Raw genomic sequence first — 17779 nt, forward strand, 5'->3', positions numbered from 1 at the left:
TACCTTACTCACAAACTGCTTTTCAGTGCTTCTGTGTGATTTATTACCTTACTCACAAACTGCTCTTCAGTGCTGCTTTGTGATTATCTTACTCACAATCTGCTCTATAGTGCTGCAGTGTGATTGCCTAACTCACAAACTGCTCGAGTACTGCTGCATGATTACCTTACACACAAACTGCTCTTCAGTGCTGCTGTGTGATTGATTACCTTACTCACAAACTGATCTTCAGTGCTGCTGTGTGATTGATTACCTTACTCACAAACTGCTCTTCAGTGCTGCTGTGTGATTGATTACTTTGCTTATAAACTGCTCTTCAGTGCTGCTGTGTGATTGATTACCTTACTCACAAACTGCTCTTCAGTGCTGCTGTGTGATTGTTTACTTTGCTTACAAACTGCTCTTCAGTGCTGCTGTGTGATTACCTTACTCACAAACTGCACTTCAGTGCTGCTGTGTGATTGATTGATTACCTTACTCACAAACTGCTCTTTAGTGCTGCTGTGTGATTGATTACCTTACTCACAAACTGCTCTTCAGTGCTGCTGTGTGATTAATTATGTTGCTTACAAACTGCTCTTCAGTGCTGCTGTGTGATTGATTACTATGCTTACAAACTGCTCTTCAGTGCTGCTATGTGATTACCTTACTCACAAACTGCTGTTCAGTGCTGCTGTGTGACTACCTTACTCACAAACTGCTCTTCAGTGCTGCTGTGTGATTACCTTACTCACACACTGCTATTCAGTGCTGCAGTGTGATTACCTTACTCACAAACGGCTCTCTAGTGCTGCTGTGTGATTACCTTACTCACAAACTGCTTGAGTGCTGCTGCATGATAACCTAACTCACAAACTGCTCTTCCGTGCTGCTGTGTGATAGATTACCTTACTCACAAACTGCTCTTCAGTGCTGCTGTGTGATTACCTTACCCACAAACTGCTCTTCAGTGCTGCAGTGTGAATAACTTACTCACAAACTGCTCTTCAGTGTTGCTGTGTGATTTATTACCTTACTCACAAACTGCTCTTCAGTGCTGCTGTGTAATTACCTTACTCACACACTGCTTTTCAGTACTGCAGTGTGATTGCCTTACTCACAAACTGCTCTTCAGTGCCGCTGTGTGATTACGTTACTCACAAACTGCTTTTCAGTGCTGCAGTGTGATTACCTTACTCACAAACTGCTCTTCAGTGCCGCTGTGTGATTACCTTACTCACAAACTGCTTTTCAGTGCTTCTGTGTGATTTATTACCTTACTCACAAACTGCTCTTCAGTGCTGCTTTGTGATTATCTTACTCACAATCTGCTCTTTAGTGCTGCAGTGTGATTGCCTTACTCACAAACTGCTCGAGTGCTGCTGCATGATTACCTTACTCACAAACTGCTCTTCAGTGCTGCCGTGTGATTGATTACCTTACTCACAAACTGCTCTTCAGTGCTGCTGTGTAATTACCTTACTCACACACTGCTTTTCAGTACTGCAGTGTGATTGCCTTACTCACAAACTGCTCTTCAGTGCCGCTGTGTGATTACGTTACTCACAAACTGCTTTTCAGTGCTGCAGTGTGATTACCTTACTCACAAACTGCTCTTCAGTGCCGCTGTGTGATTACCTTACTCACAAACTGCTTTTCAGTGCTTCTGTGTGATTTATTACCTTACTCACAAACTGCTCTTCAGTGCTGCTTTGTGATTATCTTACTCACAATCTGCTCTTTAGTGCTGCAGTGTGATTGCCTTACTCACAAACTGCTCGAGTGCTGCTGCATGATTACCTTACTCACAAACTGCTCTTCAGTGCTGCCGTGTGATTGATTACCTTACTCACAAACTGCTCTTCAGTGCTGCTGTGTGATTGATTACCTTACTCACAAACTGCTCTTCAGTGCTGCTGTGTGATTGATTACTTTGCTTACAAACTGCTCTTCAGTGCTGCTGTGTGATTGATTACCTTACTCACAAACTGCTCTTCAGTGCTGCTGTGTGATTGTTTACTTTGCTTACAAACTGCTCTTCAGTGCTGCTGTGTGATTACCTTACTCACAAACTGCACTTCAGTGCTGCTGTGTGATTGATTACCTTACTCACAAACTGCTCTTTAGTGCTGCTGTGTGATTGATTACCTTACTCACAAACTGCTCTTCAGTGCTGCTGTGTGATTAATTACGTTGCTTACAAACTGCTCTTCAGTGCTGCTGTGTGATTGATTACTTTGCTTACAAACTGCTCTTCAGTGCTGCTATGTGATTACCTTACTCACAAACTGCACTTCAGTGCTACTGTGTGATTACCTTACTCACAAACTGCTGTGCAGTGCTGCTGTGTGATTACCTTACTCACAAACTGCTCTTCAGTGCTGCTGTGTGATTACCTTACTCACACACTGCTATTCAGTGCTGCAGTGTGATTACCTTACTCACAAACGGCTCTCTAGTGCTGCTGTGTGATTACCTTACTCACAAACTGCTTGAGTGCTGCTGCATGATAACCTAACTCACAAACTGCTCTTCCGTGCTGCTGTGTGATTGATTACCTTACTCACAAACTGCTCTTCAGTGCTGCTGTGTGATTACCTTACTCACAAACTGCTCTTCAGTGCTGCTGTGTGATTGATTACTTTGCTTACAAACTGCTCTTCAGTGCTGCTGTGTGATTGATTACCTTACTCACAAACTGCTCTTCAGTGCTGCTGTGTGATTGTTTACTTTGCTTACAAACTGCTCTTCAGTGCTGCTGTGTGATTACCTTACTCACAAACTGCACTTCAGTGCTGCTGTGTGATTGATTACCTTACTCACAAACTGCTCTTTAGTGCTGCTGTGTGATTGATTACCTTACTCACAAACTGCTCTTCAGTGCTGCTGTGTGATTAATTACGTTGCTTACAAACTGCTCTTCAGTGCTGCTGTGTGATTGATTACTTTGCTTACAAACTGCTCTTCAGTGCTGCTATGTGATTACCTTACTCACAAACTGCACTTCAGTGCTACTGTGTGATTACCTTACTCACAAACTGCTGTGCAGTGCTGCTGTGTGATTACCTTACTCACAAACTGCTCTTCAGTGCTGCTGTGTGATTACCTTACTCACACACTGCTATTCAGTGCTGCAGTGTGATTACCTTACTCACAAACGGCTCTCTAGTGCTGCTGTGTGATTACCTTACTCACAAACTGCTTGAGTCCTGCTGCATGATAACCTAACTCACAAACTGCTCTTCCGTGCTGCTGTGTGATTGATTACCTTACTCACAAACTGCTCTTCAGTGCTGCTGTGTGATTACCTTACTCACAAACTGCTCTTCAGTGCTGCTGTGTGATTGATTACTTTGCTTACAAACTGCTCTTCAGTGCTGCTGTGTGATTACCTTACTCACAAACTGCACTTCAGTGCTACTGTGTGATTACCTTACTCACAAACTGCTGTGCAGTGCTGCTGTGTGATTACCTTACTCACAAACTGCTCTTCAGTGCTGCTGTGTGATTGTTTACTTTGCTTACAAACTGCTCTTCAGTGCTGCTGTGTGATTACCTTACTCACAAACTGCACTTCAGTGCTGCTGTGTGATTGATTACCTTACTCACAAACTGCTCTTTAGTGCTGCTGTGTGATTGATTACCTTACTCACAAACTGCTCTTCAGTGCTGCTGTGTGATTAATTACGTTGCTTACAAACTGCTCTTCAGTGCTGCTGTGTGATTGATTACTTTGCTTACAAACTGCTCTTCAGTGCTGCTATGTGATTACCTTACTCACAAACTGCACTTCAGTGCTACTGTGTGATTACCTTACTCACAAACTGCTGTGCAGTGCTGCTGTGTGATTACCTTACTCACAAACTGCTCTTCAGTGCTGCTGTGTGATTACCTTACTCACACACTGCTATTCAGTGCTGCAGTGTGATTACCTTACTCACAAACGGCTCTCTAGTGCTGCTGTGTGATTACCTTACTCACAAACTGCTTGAGTGCTGCTGCATGATAACCTAACTCACAAACTGCTCTTCCATGCTGCTGTGTGATTGATTACCTTACTCACAAACTGCTCTTCAGTGCTGCTGTGTGATTACCTTACTCACAAACTGCTCTTCAGTGCTGCAGTGTGATTAACTTACTCACAAACTGCTCTTCAGTGCTGCTGTGTGATTTATTACCTTACTCACAAACTGCTCTTCAGTGCTGCTGTGTAATTACCTTACTCACACACTGCTCTTCCGTGCCGCTGTGTGATTACCTTACTCACAAACTGCTCTTCAGTGCTGCCGTGTGATTACCTTACTCACAAACTGCTCTTCAGTGCTGCTGTGTGATTACCTTACTCACAAACTGCTCATCAGTAGTGCTGTGTGATTACCTAACTCACGTGTTATTCAGTGATCCTGAATGGTTACCTCAACCACAACGTACTCTTCAGCACTACTACATGAATCACATGTTCTCCAACACTACTGAATGATTACCTCAATGCCGTCCTTCAGCGCTGCTGCATGATTACCTTGATTACAACACATTCGTACATGCTACTGCATGATTGCCTGAATCTCATTATGTTCTTCAGCGCTAATGTATGATTACCTCACTCACATGTTCTTCAGGGCAAGTGCATGATTACATCACTCACATGTTCTTCAGTGCAACTGAGTGGTTACCTCAATCACATGTTCTTAAGCACTCCTGCACATCTGCAGCCACATTATTCCCTGTTTTTCCTTTCGGTTTGGGACGGTATGCATGCTGATTAACTTTGTTTTTCTCTTTTTTAGAGCCAGTGAAGGGATGTTTGCAAGTATAGAAAACCGAACCACTAGGGCAGCCCAATGGAGTAACCTTGTGCAGGGGTTCAAGTCAATTCTGAAAGAGGTGAGTCAAGCCACCAATAAAATTTGGTGATCGATTGAACTTGGCTTGGTACAGGGCCTAAGGCCGGTCAAGGTGCATACAATAAAGAAAAACTCCGCTGTCCGAGCCTATACCATTTCAGCATCCCAAGGGCTAGTTCTGCCATACCATGCTGTAAGATCTCTATGCCCTAAGCAGTAGTTCTGCTTTCTAAATCTTGTGAAATCTGTGTACATTGACAGATATTTATTTTTTCTGAGCCTCTAAAATGTACTTTACCAGTTAGCCATGCTTACTGAGTCTGTAAGTTCAGTGCACCTTTGGGATATTTCTGTGTACTTTCCTTTTCAATGTTCTTAACAGGAACGAAAGGCTACTGGTCTCTGAGCCTCAGATAAGTTCACCCTGAGAGTTAGTTCTGCTGTCTGAGCCGTCAACATCTGTGTATTCCTCAGTGTGCGGTCTCAAGCTAGAAAAGTGTGCAACATTGTGTGTGGACAGATAGCTTGACTGTCTGAACTCAGAAATATGTGTTTCCCAGGGGACCTCTTTACTAACTGAGATTTATGATAACTATGGATATTTGTTGAGAGATAGCTCTGCTTTTTGCAACAGTACTAAATTAAACAACCACCTGCTGTGCATGATTCAAGGGGTTGGACTCAGAATAGCTTATGTGTAAAGCAATATGGCGGTTAGGACATTGACTTATATCCAGACTCACCTCACACAATAAATGCTATCTTCTTTTCTGCCATTGGGTCCAGAGGTGCATGTAACATTGGGAAAAAATAGAACAACGTATTTTTTCTTGGACCAATGCTGAAGCTGGACATTCGCATGTGAAGGACTCGGAGAGCGTATTCAAGACAAATAATCTCGGATATTAATGGGGAGGATTTTCAGGGCACGAGACAGGTCACAGGCTCATCACAAGAAAGTTTTCAGTTACCTTAGCCATTGAAAACAGTGAAACCAGCAGCCTTTGACAAGATGCCTTCCTTAAGTAACTCTGTGGATTTTCCTTTCTTTTTTTATCTAAAAAGTAAATTGAGATCTCTTTAGTGCAATCAACCTGGAGGCCAACAACTGTGCTGACAACATGAGCTAGACCAAATATTGACCTCACATCGAAATTACTTCAGGGGCAGCTCGTAAAGAAAGTTCAACAACTATAGTTGAAAAGCCCACTATGTAGAGCCCAAAATATGTTCCACTGCCAGTGCTGGGTTTTGATGTTGTAAAAGAAAACTTCTTTATTGAAAAAAATGTCATTTATGTTTCCAAAGAAAAACAAACTGATCTTTATGGATGCTATAAAGAGCACACCCACATCTAAAAAACAAATAGATAGCTTTATTGCATGCTTTGTTAAAAAAAACCTTTGTAACATTATACAGAGACAAAAGGTCATTCATTAAATATTAGCTTTAACATTTACTGGCACATGCATCAAACATGTCATTTGCGATTCCTTATTAGCCAAAAATAAGGATTCGCTAATAAGGAATCGCAAAATCCTATGCATGTAGGAATTGCTGCAAAAATAGCGATTCCTACCAATTCCTTAATTGCGACTCGCAAATTGAGTCGCAATTAAGGAATGGCTCTCCGTTCATTCCTATGGGCCTACAGGCCCATAGGAATGAATGGGAGAGTGCATGCCCAATTTGCGAGTACCAATAGGTACTCGCAAATTGGGCATGCAATTTCAAGGGTGCAAGGGTGTCAAAATGACACCCTGTTGCACCCCTAAAATTGTGATGTGCACCCATGTTGCGCACATACATGCCCCAAGGACATGTGTGTGCGCAACATGAAACTTTTTGCAAATTACCGACCAGTTTAATTGCTCAGTAATTTGCGGTAATCGCTATTTTAAAGTGGGTCTTGCATTGCATTCAAGGAATCGCAAATTGCGATTCCTTAAATGCAATCGCAATTTAAGAAATCTCAATCAATTACAAATTCTTAAGTTGCGAGTGCCTTAAACCTTAATGCGTTGCAAACCAGTAAACAAGTAAAAATCATTGGGGCCCCTCTGATTTTTCACAATTAATCTATTAAACTGGCAAAAATATGTCTTGACTTATTTAAACACAAGGCATATTTAAACATTGCAGTTAAATTCTGTTACCATTTTCCTAGCTAGGATATAAATGACAAAAGAATCTAGTGGGAGGAGGAGCTACGAGGGAGACCAAAATGGCCGCTTGAGTCCCGGGCTCCCGAGACCCCCGACGCCCCGGGGCATATCCTGTCAACAATCCTGCCTTATGACCGTCGAAATCGTCATCGGAGCTTAAGCGGTGCCGGATGCAGCAAACCGCATCTTTGTCGGCCCGCCAGACCCAGAGAAAAAGGGACTTTAAATATCGCGACCAGTAGGCCCAAACTCCGGGGCCTCTGGTAGTGAGCATACCCAGGGCGAGGTGCGTCAACAGCGGGGTCTACGCCGGAGGTCCCCGGTCGGGCCCCGTGGAAGTTCCGGTTGCGCTACTGCCGCTTATCTGACTGTGTCCCTCCAACCCTCCCCCTCACTGGCCCCGTAGGGCTGCATGGTGGAACAGACAGAGGTAAACAATCACACACTTGGGGTGTTTTGGGGTTTTTGGTTCGGCGGGGCCCGCAGCTGAGATCTAGAGGCAGCTGCTGCATGATCGTGGGCTCAATTGACTTGCCCTGCCACGAGCGCTACAGTAGAGTTGAAGGCTATTGCCCAGGACTTCCGGTGACAAACCTGCTGGCAACTAAGAGGTCCCGCTGTGGAATAAGCAGACTGAAAGCCTGAACTGAGACGCAACAGGCTGGGGCTACATCATAGTTGTGACCAGTCTTGGGAAGGTGGAGAATATCCTACATTGAAGTCCTCGTGTACTCAGTGCGAGGCCTCCAAGAAGAGAGTGCGCCCTGTGAAGTGATCATTGTCTTGAACCTTACAGATCACGGCGGTGTACCTGAACTAAATGGATGGTGAGATTGAGATGATCACGGGCCCTCCCTCCCCCGGAAACTGGTTGTGAGCTGCAATTGAGAAATAAATCTGAACAAACAGGATGATTGATCAGGTGGTTGGTGTGGCTGTACACGGTGATTATCGCATTGTCGTGGGAGCGCTGCTACGTTTTGTTGTCCCCCCCCCCCCACGCCCCACACCCCCCCCCCCGGTCCGCATAATGGCGACTGAAACTGAAAAGATGAAGTCCAAGGTGACTAGGGGAGCTAGGTACACCCAAACTACAAGTTGGATCGCTACACGCAACCCAGAGGATCGCCACCTGGGCTTGGGAAGTCGCAGGACGGACATGTTGAGGACTCGGACTCTGCAGCAGAGCCCACGCTGCAAGATGTGATGGCAGCGATAGACAGGGTGCAAACCTCTCTCGGCAGTAAGATGGAATCCTTAGATCATAAACTTGATACGGTGACTATAGAAGTTAATTTGCTTCGAGCGGACCTCACGAAGACCAGCGAAAAGGTAAGTCACTAGACATCAAAACCTCCAGTCTTACAGATGATGTGACTCTTTTACAGAAGGAAATTGGTGAGCTTAAAACTTCTAGTGAGGTTGCAAGTCGCAAGTTGGATGAATATGAAGGGAGGGCCCGTAGAAACAACGTGCTTATTATTGGAGTGCCTGAAAAGGCGGAGGGACAGGCGGCTGACCTTTTCGTCGAAGACATAATTCTCAACCACTTGAAACCCAAGGGCCTGGAACATTTCTTCACGATTGAAAGAGCACATAGGATACCAGGGGGAAGACCGCGACCCGGTGCACCTCCCCCGCCGATGATTGCGAGGGTGCTCAATTTTAGGGACAGAGACGGTATCCTGCAAGCCTCCAGGACCAGAGGCCCTCTCCAGGATGAAAACTCCACCCTAAGTTTTTACCCGGACTGTACGCAGGCGATGCAGAAACAAAGGCAGACCTTCATGGGCGTCAAGCGGAAATTTCGGGATAAAGGACTCAAATATGCCATGCTGTACCCCGCCAAGTTGAGAGTTGAGCATGCGGGCAGGGCAATGTTCTTTGACAATCCCGAAATTGCCTCGGACTGGCTGGAGACCATCTCCTCTCAGAATGATCAGTGGCGAATGAGTGGAGACAATCAGGATGGCGCGCAAGAGCAAGAATAAGAACTAACACAATTGCTGATGATGTCTGACTAAATTGAGAGATGGGGACGGTATGAACAGAGTACGCGGATAAGTCAGTTATACACACTTTGTGTCACGGTCTGATGGAAGTTATGGGGACGGGCGGGGAAATCGGGGGTCGTACTCCTCCTCAGGGTTACTTTTCGGTAGTTTAGTAGTTAGAGAATGGGGCGACAGGCACACTGCAAGTTGGGGGCGGAAGAACACCGTAAGCAGGGGTGCAGGGAGGGGGGAGGTGCACGGGGTTTGTTTGGGGGTGGTTATGACGTGTTTATGGTGCAGGAACTGGAGGGGAAACTGACTCACTACATGTTTTATGATGGGGGTAGGGGGCTAACGGTTTTAAGTTGGAATGTAAATGGGCTGGGGGACAAAATCAAATGCAGTGTGGTTCTTCAGTTCCTTAGACGTCAAGCCCCGGATGTTGTACTGCTACAGGAAACGCACTAAGTGGGGAACTCCTGTAGAGCAATGCACAGACTGGGATACCGTTTGGTGGCGCATGCAGGGTTCACATCAGGATCCAGGGGTTGGGGATTCTGTTGAGACAGACGCTCCCCATGGTGATTGACTCAGTTATCGAAGATGATAGGGGCAGATATATAGGGGTGTCCGGTCGCTGGGAGGGGCATACCCTCTCCTTACTGTCAGTGAACATCCCCCCAATTAGGCAAGCAACCACATTCGTGGATTTGAGGAAACTCCTACTGGACCTCCCGAGAGGTCTTCTAATTATGGGAGGCGACTTTAATGCTGTGGTCTCTGGTACTATGGATAGGCATCCCCCTAGAGATACGGGGAGGGCGCAAAGATGGCTTCCTGAGTTCATGGATGCAGTGGCTCTGATTGATGTTGGAGATTGCTTCATCCGGATCAACGACCGTTCACTTTTCACTCGGGTGCACATGGTAGTCTATCACGTATTGATCACCGTTTAGTGCCTGCGGCCCAGGCATATTACATCACAGAAGCTACACACCTAGCGAGAGGTATATCGGATCATTAGCCGCTTTTGATAAGGCTCGATGTGTCCTTGGGGTCAAGCGGTAGGATAGCCCCAATTTAACCCTGGTATATTCGCAATCCTAAAATCCGTAAGGATTTGCTGAAGGCGTTGGACCACTATTTTCGGGAGAATGAGGGAGTGGTGTCATCCTCACTTTCGCTATGGGAGGCTTTTAAGGTGGTTATAAGAGGCCAGGCCTTGTCACTGATTGCAGGGGCTAAGAGGGATCGGAACGCAAAAATTGTGACAATAGAATCTGATATAGCTCGTATTGAGGCGGACTTGGAGCGAGAGGTGACTCGTGCTAAACTGCATGCCCTGAATCTTAAGCAGCTCGAATATAGAGCGCTAGTTACTGAAAGTGCCAAAGCGCTGAGTAGAGAGCAGCAGGGTCGGTTATACGATGTCGGGGATAAGGCTGGGAAACGTATTGCATGGTTAGATAAGAAAGACAGGGCCGATCGGGTCGTTCTGGAATTAGAGGCAGCTGATGGTGAGGAAATATAAATTTTATGGTCAAGATGTGTTCCCTAGCGCGTACCCCACCGTCTCCATGTACGAGTTAAAGTGCATGTAACTTCCCTCCTGTATCAGCTATGAAGACGCAAATACATTTGCGTCCAACGTTAACATGTCCTCTTTCAGACCCACCATGAATGGGTTGAATGGTCCGTTCCTAAGTATGCTATGCCAACGTCTTTTTGTAGTGTACTTCTACGTTTTTCAGCTCTAGCTGAGTAGGCCCTGAATTTCTGCCACCGAGCCTCTTTTCTGGCTTCTGACTCCAAGGGCCTCTGCCCAGGCTGCCTCTGTACCAGTGAACTCTGACTTACTTCTAGCGCGGCCCCTCGCGCTCAGCTCAGCCTGTTGCCTGCCAAGATTGACTATAACCTTCAAGTTATCTGTTCCGCTCCCCGAAAATACATTCCTGCCTGCTAGTTTCAGTAAACATTCCCCTCAGCTGCAGAGCCAAAGGGCCGGCCTGTCTCTGTGCAAGTAATCCAAGTAATTCATAGCCCTTGTTGCCATGCTCCCATGGAAGGCCCATGCCCCCACGCTTCTCATACAGACACCCAGGCGCTTATACACGCACTTACAGCAAGTATAGAATAGCTTCTGCCCTAGAGACCTTTCCGCCCAGATAGTCCAGTTCCTAAAACATGAGATATCAGATATGATAGAAGCACAAGTTGATCTGACATGCCAGACTTCTGTCTCTTTCCGTCAGTGTAAATGTCAAGTCCCCATGCACCCTCTAGTCTCACGTGCACCACACGTCATGCAGCTGCGCGCGCATCCAAGTTTCCGATTTCTGCTGACATTGCAACATTTCTGTTAGTACCACCCCTTTCGTGACACCTACCTGTGACGTTTCTAGAACACACCTCCAGTTACACCTCTAGTTCACGCCTCTTGATTACGCACTTGTAACACGTGTATACTGTTATCTTGTCTTCTCTCAGCTGTTACGCCTCCTGCACTGTTGCTTATGGCATGAATTAAGTATATAAGCTATGTACTGTTAATAAAATGTAGCGCTCTATCCCTTCTGACACCCCTGTGGTGGTCAGAACATGATATCCTGGTCACGACCATTCCTTTTTAAGGAATAAAACCCCTAAGAACTCTAACACCACGGACTCTGTCTTTTTCTTCCGATCTGAGTTATTATTGATTAAGCACTTACCTGCATAGAAATTAAGAGAGTAAATTAATTATTTACGTCATTTTGGCGCCCGAATAGGGACCCCTCCCCCACCTCACGCGCCGGTTGGCGCATTGCAAGCTCTGTCCCCTGCCATCAGTTAGATGGACCATACGCGTACCGGCAGGATTTCCTGCATCTCCCTCTGACCCACGGAGGTGACGAAGACTGCGATCAGTGCCCAGACGAGGCGGTGAGGAGTGCGGAGGATCCCGACCAGAGCCTAGCCGAAAGAAACAAGGTCCGAGGTGTCAAGAGGCCCACCAGGTTTCCGAAGTTTTCCGAAGTTTCCCGAAGTTTTCCGAAGTTTCGAGTCGAGTCCAGTCGAGTTTTCCGAGGCCTTCTGTTTTCCGTGCTTCCCGGTGAGTACCATTGCTGGGACGTATCTAGACGGGTTTGGGTACACAAGTCCGGTCTGCACTGTTTTTAGGCAGTGTATCTGTACTGTTTAGCAGTATATCTAGTATTCTGAATTTCTGCACTGTTACAGCAGTGTATCTGTACTGTTTAGCAGTACATCCGGTATAGGGGGTAGTCATCTATGTCTCCAATGTCTTTCCATGTGATTAATGTTGTGGTATGAATGTGACCGTTTTTTTGTGCATTATTGTGTGTTTTTCTTGTATAACTAGTTATATCCAGAATTAAGTATCAAGGATCGAGCATTCAGTATTAAGTAAGCAAAATGCCGTTTTTCAACAAGTTAAAGCAGATAGGAACTAGGAAAGGGATACTAGAGGAAGAAATTCCTATCCCCCCTAGGGACACTCCAGGTAACTTTATGTATAACAAGCATGGCATAGATGCCATATTGTATCTAGAATTATGGGCCGATTATACGAAACATCTTGACGAGAGACACAGATGGCCAGTTAATGGAACATGGGATGCCGAGTGCATCATGAAGGTAGAAGAGGCATTATGGAAAAAGAAAGCCAGACAATCTCAGAAAGACGCCATAGAATTTTGGCGTAAGGAATCACATAAACGTACTGAAAGAGCACTCCGTAGAGAAGACAGACTTAAAGAATCAGACAAAGCTCAAGAAAACGAATTAGTTACTGAAGGAATCCGAGTAAAAACAGAACAAATAGATCGCATCCGAAATAGCCAAGTAAACGGCATGTATCTTATGGCCGAGGGTACACCTGACGCCATTTCAGAAATACCGAAAAATCTGCCGCCACCACTGGTTCCAACTAAAGTAACTCATAGGGCCACTAAAGATATATTCCTGAATTCCTATCTAGAAGATGTAGTTCCCGCTTACACCAATCTGCCTGTCCGCGCCCTGCCTACTGACAGGGACGAGGGTGGCACCCCGCCCCCAAATCATGCTCCGCCAGTACCACGACAGACTTCCCCCGTTCCGCCAGCCCCGCCACTTCCTGCACTCAAAACAGATCTACCGAAACCACGTTTACCTGATCTAACAAAAAGACAAATTCAAGTACAAAAACAGACTCCACAAGGAGATAATACACAAGCCTCCGCTTCGGGGGGTGCGACCGCGGGTCCTCGGACCCCACCATTAACTCACAGATTAAATGTCAGGGATATACAGAGTCCTCTCACGTTCAGATCACCCCGCTATGATGCATTTAAAGAAAACATTTCAGTTTGCAGATACGATCCTGTACCCGGAAAAGACGATCTAATGATATTGGCATCACTACGGTTAAGATCTGCTACTGATATCTTGCTATGCTATGTAGGAATGAAGGACCGTCTAGATAGAATATACGAGTTTGTTCAGACAGGGAAAGACCCTGACAGCATCAAGGATGCCATGGAGAAACAGAAAGTTGACATTCAAGCACAGATATTACGATTTTTCATAAACTGTCTAATAAGAGAACGAGACAGGCCTGAGACAGATCAGGATGAAATAGAGGCACTCCACAAGTGGGGTCAAAATATATCGGAAGGAAAACATGATAGACAGAATTGCATAGCTAGCATGTACAAGAAAATAAGAAAGACAGTAATAGAGATACACGAAAAAGAGAAAGACAAAGCTCCCTCCGAGGAGGAAGAAGAATCTGAAGAACCAGAAAAAGCTGCAGATACTATAGCATATGTAGGTAAGGGAAATTACCTTAGGAAGGGCATTCGTCCAGAAAGCAAGAGAGTTTTCTTCTCTGCCTTGACAAATCCGAATTCTGCTGAGCATCAGTTCCAGGAAACTGATAAAAGGCTTCGAGATCGAGTTGGGTACCACGTACTCAATTCTATGGATGAACAAGAACTAGCCCGATCAGCTGTATCATGGGCCGAAAATGCAGACCTATATAATGATGACACGGTAGCGCAGACATTTCTGAACCTCTCCCCCGACGAACAGAAATTAGCAGGTGTATACATGATTCAGCACCTCCTCATCAAATACAGAAAACATTATTCTGATCCAGGTCCCTTACACGAAACACTAGAAGCACTACTCATGGATAGATGGAGAGGTTTAAGCACCAAATTAATTCAAATAATTCTAGAACAACGACACAGATATAATACCTTTGTAAGCTCTGAATATGTTCCCGCCCCGCCCCCAGAAAGGAAAATGTATCACATGCAACGCCTGAGTGGCGTTGAAAGTCAGAACCCCTTACGAGAAGTGCACCCTGTTATGGGTGAGGATCGTGTCTTGAAGCGCGTGTATGTACACACGCCATTGACCAAGCTAGAACTGTTAGAAATGAAGAAACTAGTCCCGTGCCATGATAAAGACCCTGCAGGTTTTCACAGAGAGCTTAAAGACATGTTACTGATGGGGGATTACACGTATGATGATATCATGAAAATGTTGAAAGTATTATTGCCCACGGGTATCTTCGAGAAATTAAAAGAAAAGGAATGGGAGGTGGGGGACACAAAGATTGCATGGGCAGAAATAGAGGATGAAGAAAGAAAACGGGTCCCAGGGGTAGGCCTTGGGGACAAAACTAAAGCATTACCAGGTCTGATAGTACAGGTTCTGCCCAGATTATTGACAACTAGAAAGGAAGATTGGGACGCGATCTCGTCCTGTAAACAGAAACATGATGAAGATACTAGTGACTTCTATTCAAGATTCGAGAAATGTTTTATTATTAACAGTGGCCTCAAACCAAGCAGCGAGTCATATCCGCATCTTTTTGTATCAAAGTTAGTCGAGAATTCCCTACCATTAGTCAAAAACCGAGTGTACAAGGTTGAAAGTACTTGGCAGGCAAACACGCCATCCCAGATGTTACAAATGCTCCAGTATCATCAGAACAGAATTAGAGAAGAACAAGATCAGGAACAGAAGCGCATGAAAGACACGAAGATGAAAATGTTAGTAGCACAGACGGTCCCAGCTGATGGTCAGAGAAAAGGTGGGACCCAGACAAGTCACCCTACAGCTCCCGTTAAAGGGACATGTAATTACTGCAAGCAACCAGGTCACTACGTACATGAATGCCCAGTTCTGAAACATAATATAGCGACAGGTAAAACTAAAGAAAGACCGCATCCGCCTAGACAAGACCATAACCAGCATCAGTCTCCACAGAATACACAGAATACACAGCCTATGCATGCTTCTTCAGCTCCAGCACAGACAGTAGCGGTATCACAGCCACAGCCCATTGCCGCGTCTCAGCAAGTTTCACAACAGATGTACCAGTATGCCCAGTCCGCTTATCCCGAATATCCCCGATATACATGAAACAGCCTAGAGAGGGAAGGTGGCTTGCCTCTCATTGAGATTCCTGTAGATCAAGAAGGTCCTTATGTACATAGTCAAGTATTAGGAAAAGACAGAAAGTTTTTAATTGACACAGGGGCAAGTCGCACCACAATCAGCCATGATGAAGTTCCAGGGGCACCCCTCTCAGGCTCACAGAATGTTTCCCTGGGTTTTTCAGGACAGCCCATTGTAAACGAGGTATCTGAACCAGTTCCCCTGGCTGTGGGTCCATTATCACGTGTTACAGACTTGTTACTTACAAAATCATGTCCAGAAAATCTGTTAGGAATTAAAACATTGAAGGCTCTAGGAGCTATAATATGCTGTTCCCCGGAGGGAGTTAGACTCTTTCTACGGGATTTCAAGGGTCATTATGTTTTGCGAGAATTCGATGTCAGATTGAAAAATGTACCAGATTACTTGTGGGCAAAAGGCCCAACTGATGTAGGTTGTATGCACATTACACCATACCGCGTTACACTCAAGGCAGGTGTGGTTCTACCACGAATCAGACAATACAAGTTACCACCCGATGCTGTAGTGGCTTTACTGAAAATCATTGAAGAGCTCATTGCCCAAGGAGTGGTCGTAGAGACCGACTCCAATGTCTGTAATTCACCCATCATTCCGATTCTTAAACGTACTGATCCCAATGCACCGCCAGTATATCGGCTGGTGATTGATCTTCGAGAATTGAATAAATGCATTGTACCACAGTTCCCTGTGGTCCCCGATATCTCATCCCTATTAACTGCTATTGATTCAGAAGCAACGTTCTTTACTGTAATTGACCTCAAGAACGCCTTCTTCAGCGTGCCTATTGATCCAGAGAGCCAATATCTCTTCGGATTCAGTTTAAATGGACGCAGCTTCAAATTTTCACGCGCACCTCAAGGATTCACAGAAAGCCCCAGCATCTACAGTCAAGCACTGAAAAGACAACTAGATTGTATTCAAATGCCAGTTAACACCGCTTTACTGCAATACGTCGATGATCTACTGATCACCGCACGAAGTGAACCCGAATGTGAACAAGCATCACTGACAGTTTTACATTTCCTGGCCGACAAGGGACACAAGGTGTCTCCTTCGAAGCTACAATTCTGTGTTCAGCAAGTTGTGTACTTGGGTCACTTGCTGTCCAAAGTGGGGAGACAGCTCACTCCCGATCGCATTCAGTTAATTGTAAATATGCCGCAACCCCAGACACAAAAGGAAGTGCGGGCCTTCATAGGCCTCACCTCGTACTGCAGACAATGGATTCCCCAGTATGCATTTCTAGCCAAACCACTCATTCAGTTAACAACGCAGGAGGCAGCAACTTCGACTGCCCTCCCTTGGACTCAAGAACATACACAGGCTTTTGAAGAATTAAAGAAAGCTTTATGCCAAGCACCAGTTTTAGCGACACCATGTTACAGCAAACCGTTTACACTTTTTGTTACAGAACGTGATGGTACAGCGTTGTCTGTCCTCACCCAAGATCAAGCAGGTTCACATAAGCCTTGCGCTTATTTTTCTAGTACATTGGATTCAGTAGCCCAGGCACTCCCTGCGTGCTTAAAGTCAGTAGCAGCAACAGCGTTAGCAATAAGACAAAGTGATTCAATTGTTTTAGGTCATCAGTTAACAGTACAAGTTCCACACTCTGTAGAGGTTCTGTTAAACAGAACCCAGACTCAACACCTGACTATAGCACGACTGACAGGTTATGAATTAACGTTATTCCAGCCACACATAGAAATCAGACGCTGCAGTATTCTGAACCCCGCAACACTGTTACCTACAATTATGACAGATCCAGCCCAGCATGATTGCATAGAGGTCATTAATGCAGTTACAAAGCCACGACGAGACTTAACAGATGTCCCACTGACAAATCCAGACCTGACACTTTATGTGGATGGTTCATGCATGAGAACAAGTACAGGAGAATTAGTGGCTGCGTATGCCGTGACCACTGACACTGAAGTTAAAGAAACACATCGTATTGACACACTGTCCGCTCAAGCAGCAGAACTCATCGCTCTGACCCGAGCTTGTATTCTAGCCAAGAACAGAAATGTTAACATATACACAGATTCACGTTATGCATTCGAAGTTGTACACGACTTCGGAGTCCTCTGGCAAGAACGAGGTTTCCTGACCTCTCATGGGGCCAAGATACAACATGGTCCCCTCATTCAAGCACTATTAGAAGCAATACATTTGCCCTCGGGCATATCAGTCATGAAGTGTAAAGCACATACTAAAGTTACAGATTCTGTTTCCCAGGGTAACGACCTGGCAGACCAGACAGCAAAACATACAGCACTGACTCACACCCAGATTACTGATATGACAAAGACAATAGTACCGA

At 45.4% G+C, this 17779-nt stretch overlaps 1 protein-coding gene across 4 annotated transcripts in view; it reads left to right on the forward strand.

Annotated features, from left to right (window-relative positions):
- The window catches only part of LOC147748107 (serine hydrolase-like protein), a 107469-nt gene that overhangs the window by 69242 nt on the left and 20448 nt on the right, over positions 1-17779 (forward strand). For all 4 annotated transcript variants that reach the window (XM_086958753.1, XM_086958760.1, XM_086958764.1 and 1 more), the window contains exon 11: positions 4767-4863. In XM_086958753.1, the coding sequence (XP_086814879.1) occupies positions 4767-4863 (97 nt within the window). The remainder of the gene's footprint in view (positions 1-4766; positions 4864-17779) is intronic.

Source organism: Lissotriton vulgaris, chromosome 1_1, assembly GCF_964263255.1.
Source record: "Lissotriton vulgaris chromosome 1_1, aLisVul1.2, whole genome shotgun sequence".
Classification (NCBI taxonomy): domain Eukaryota; kingdom Metazoa; phylum Chordata; class Amphibia; order Caudata; family Salamandridae; genus Lissotriton; species Lissotriton vulgaris.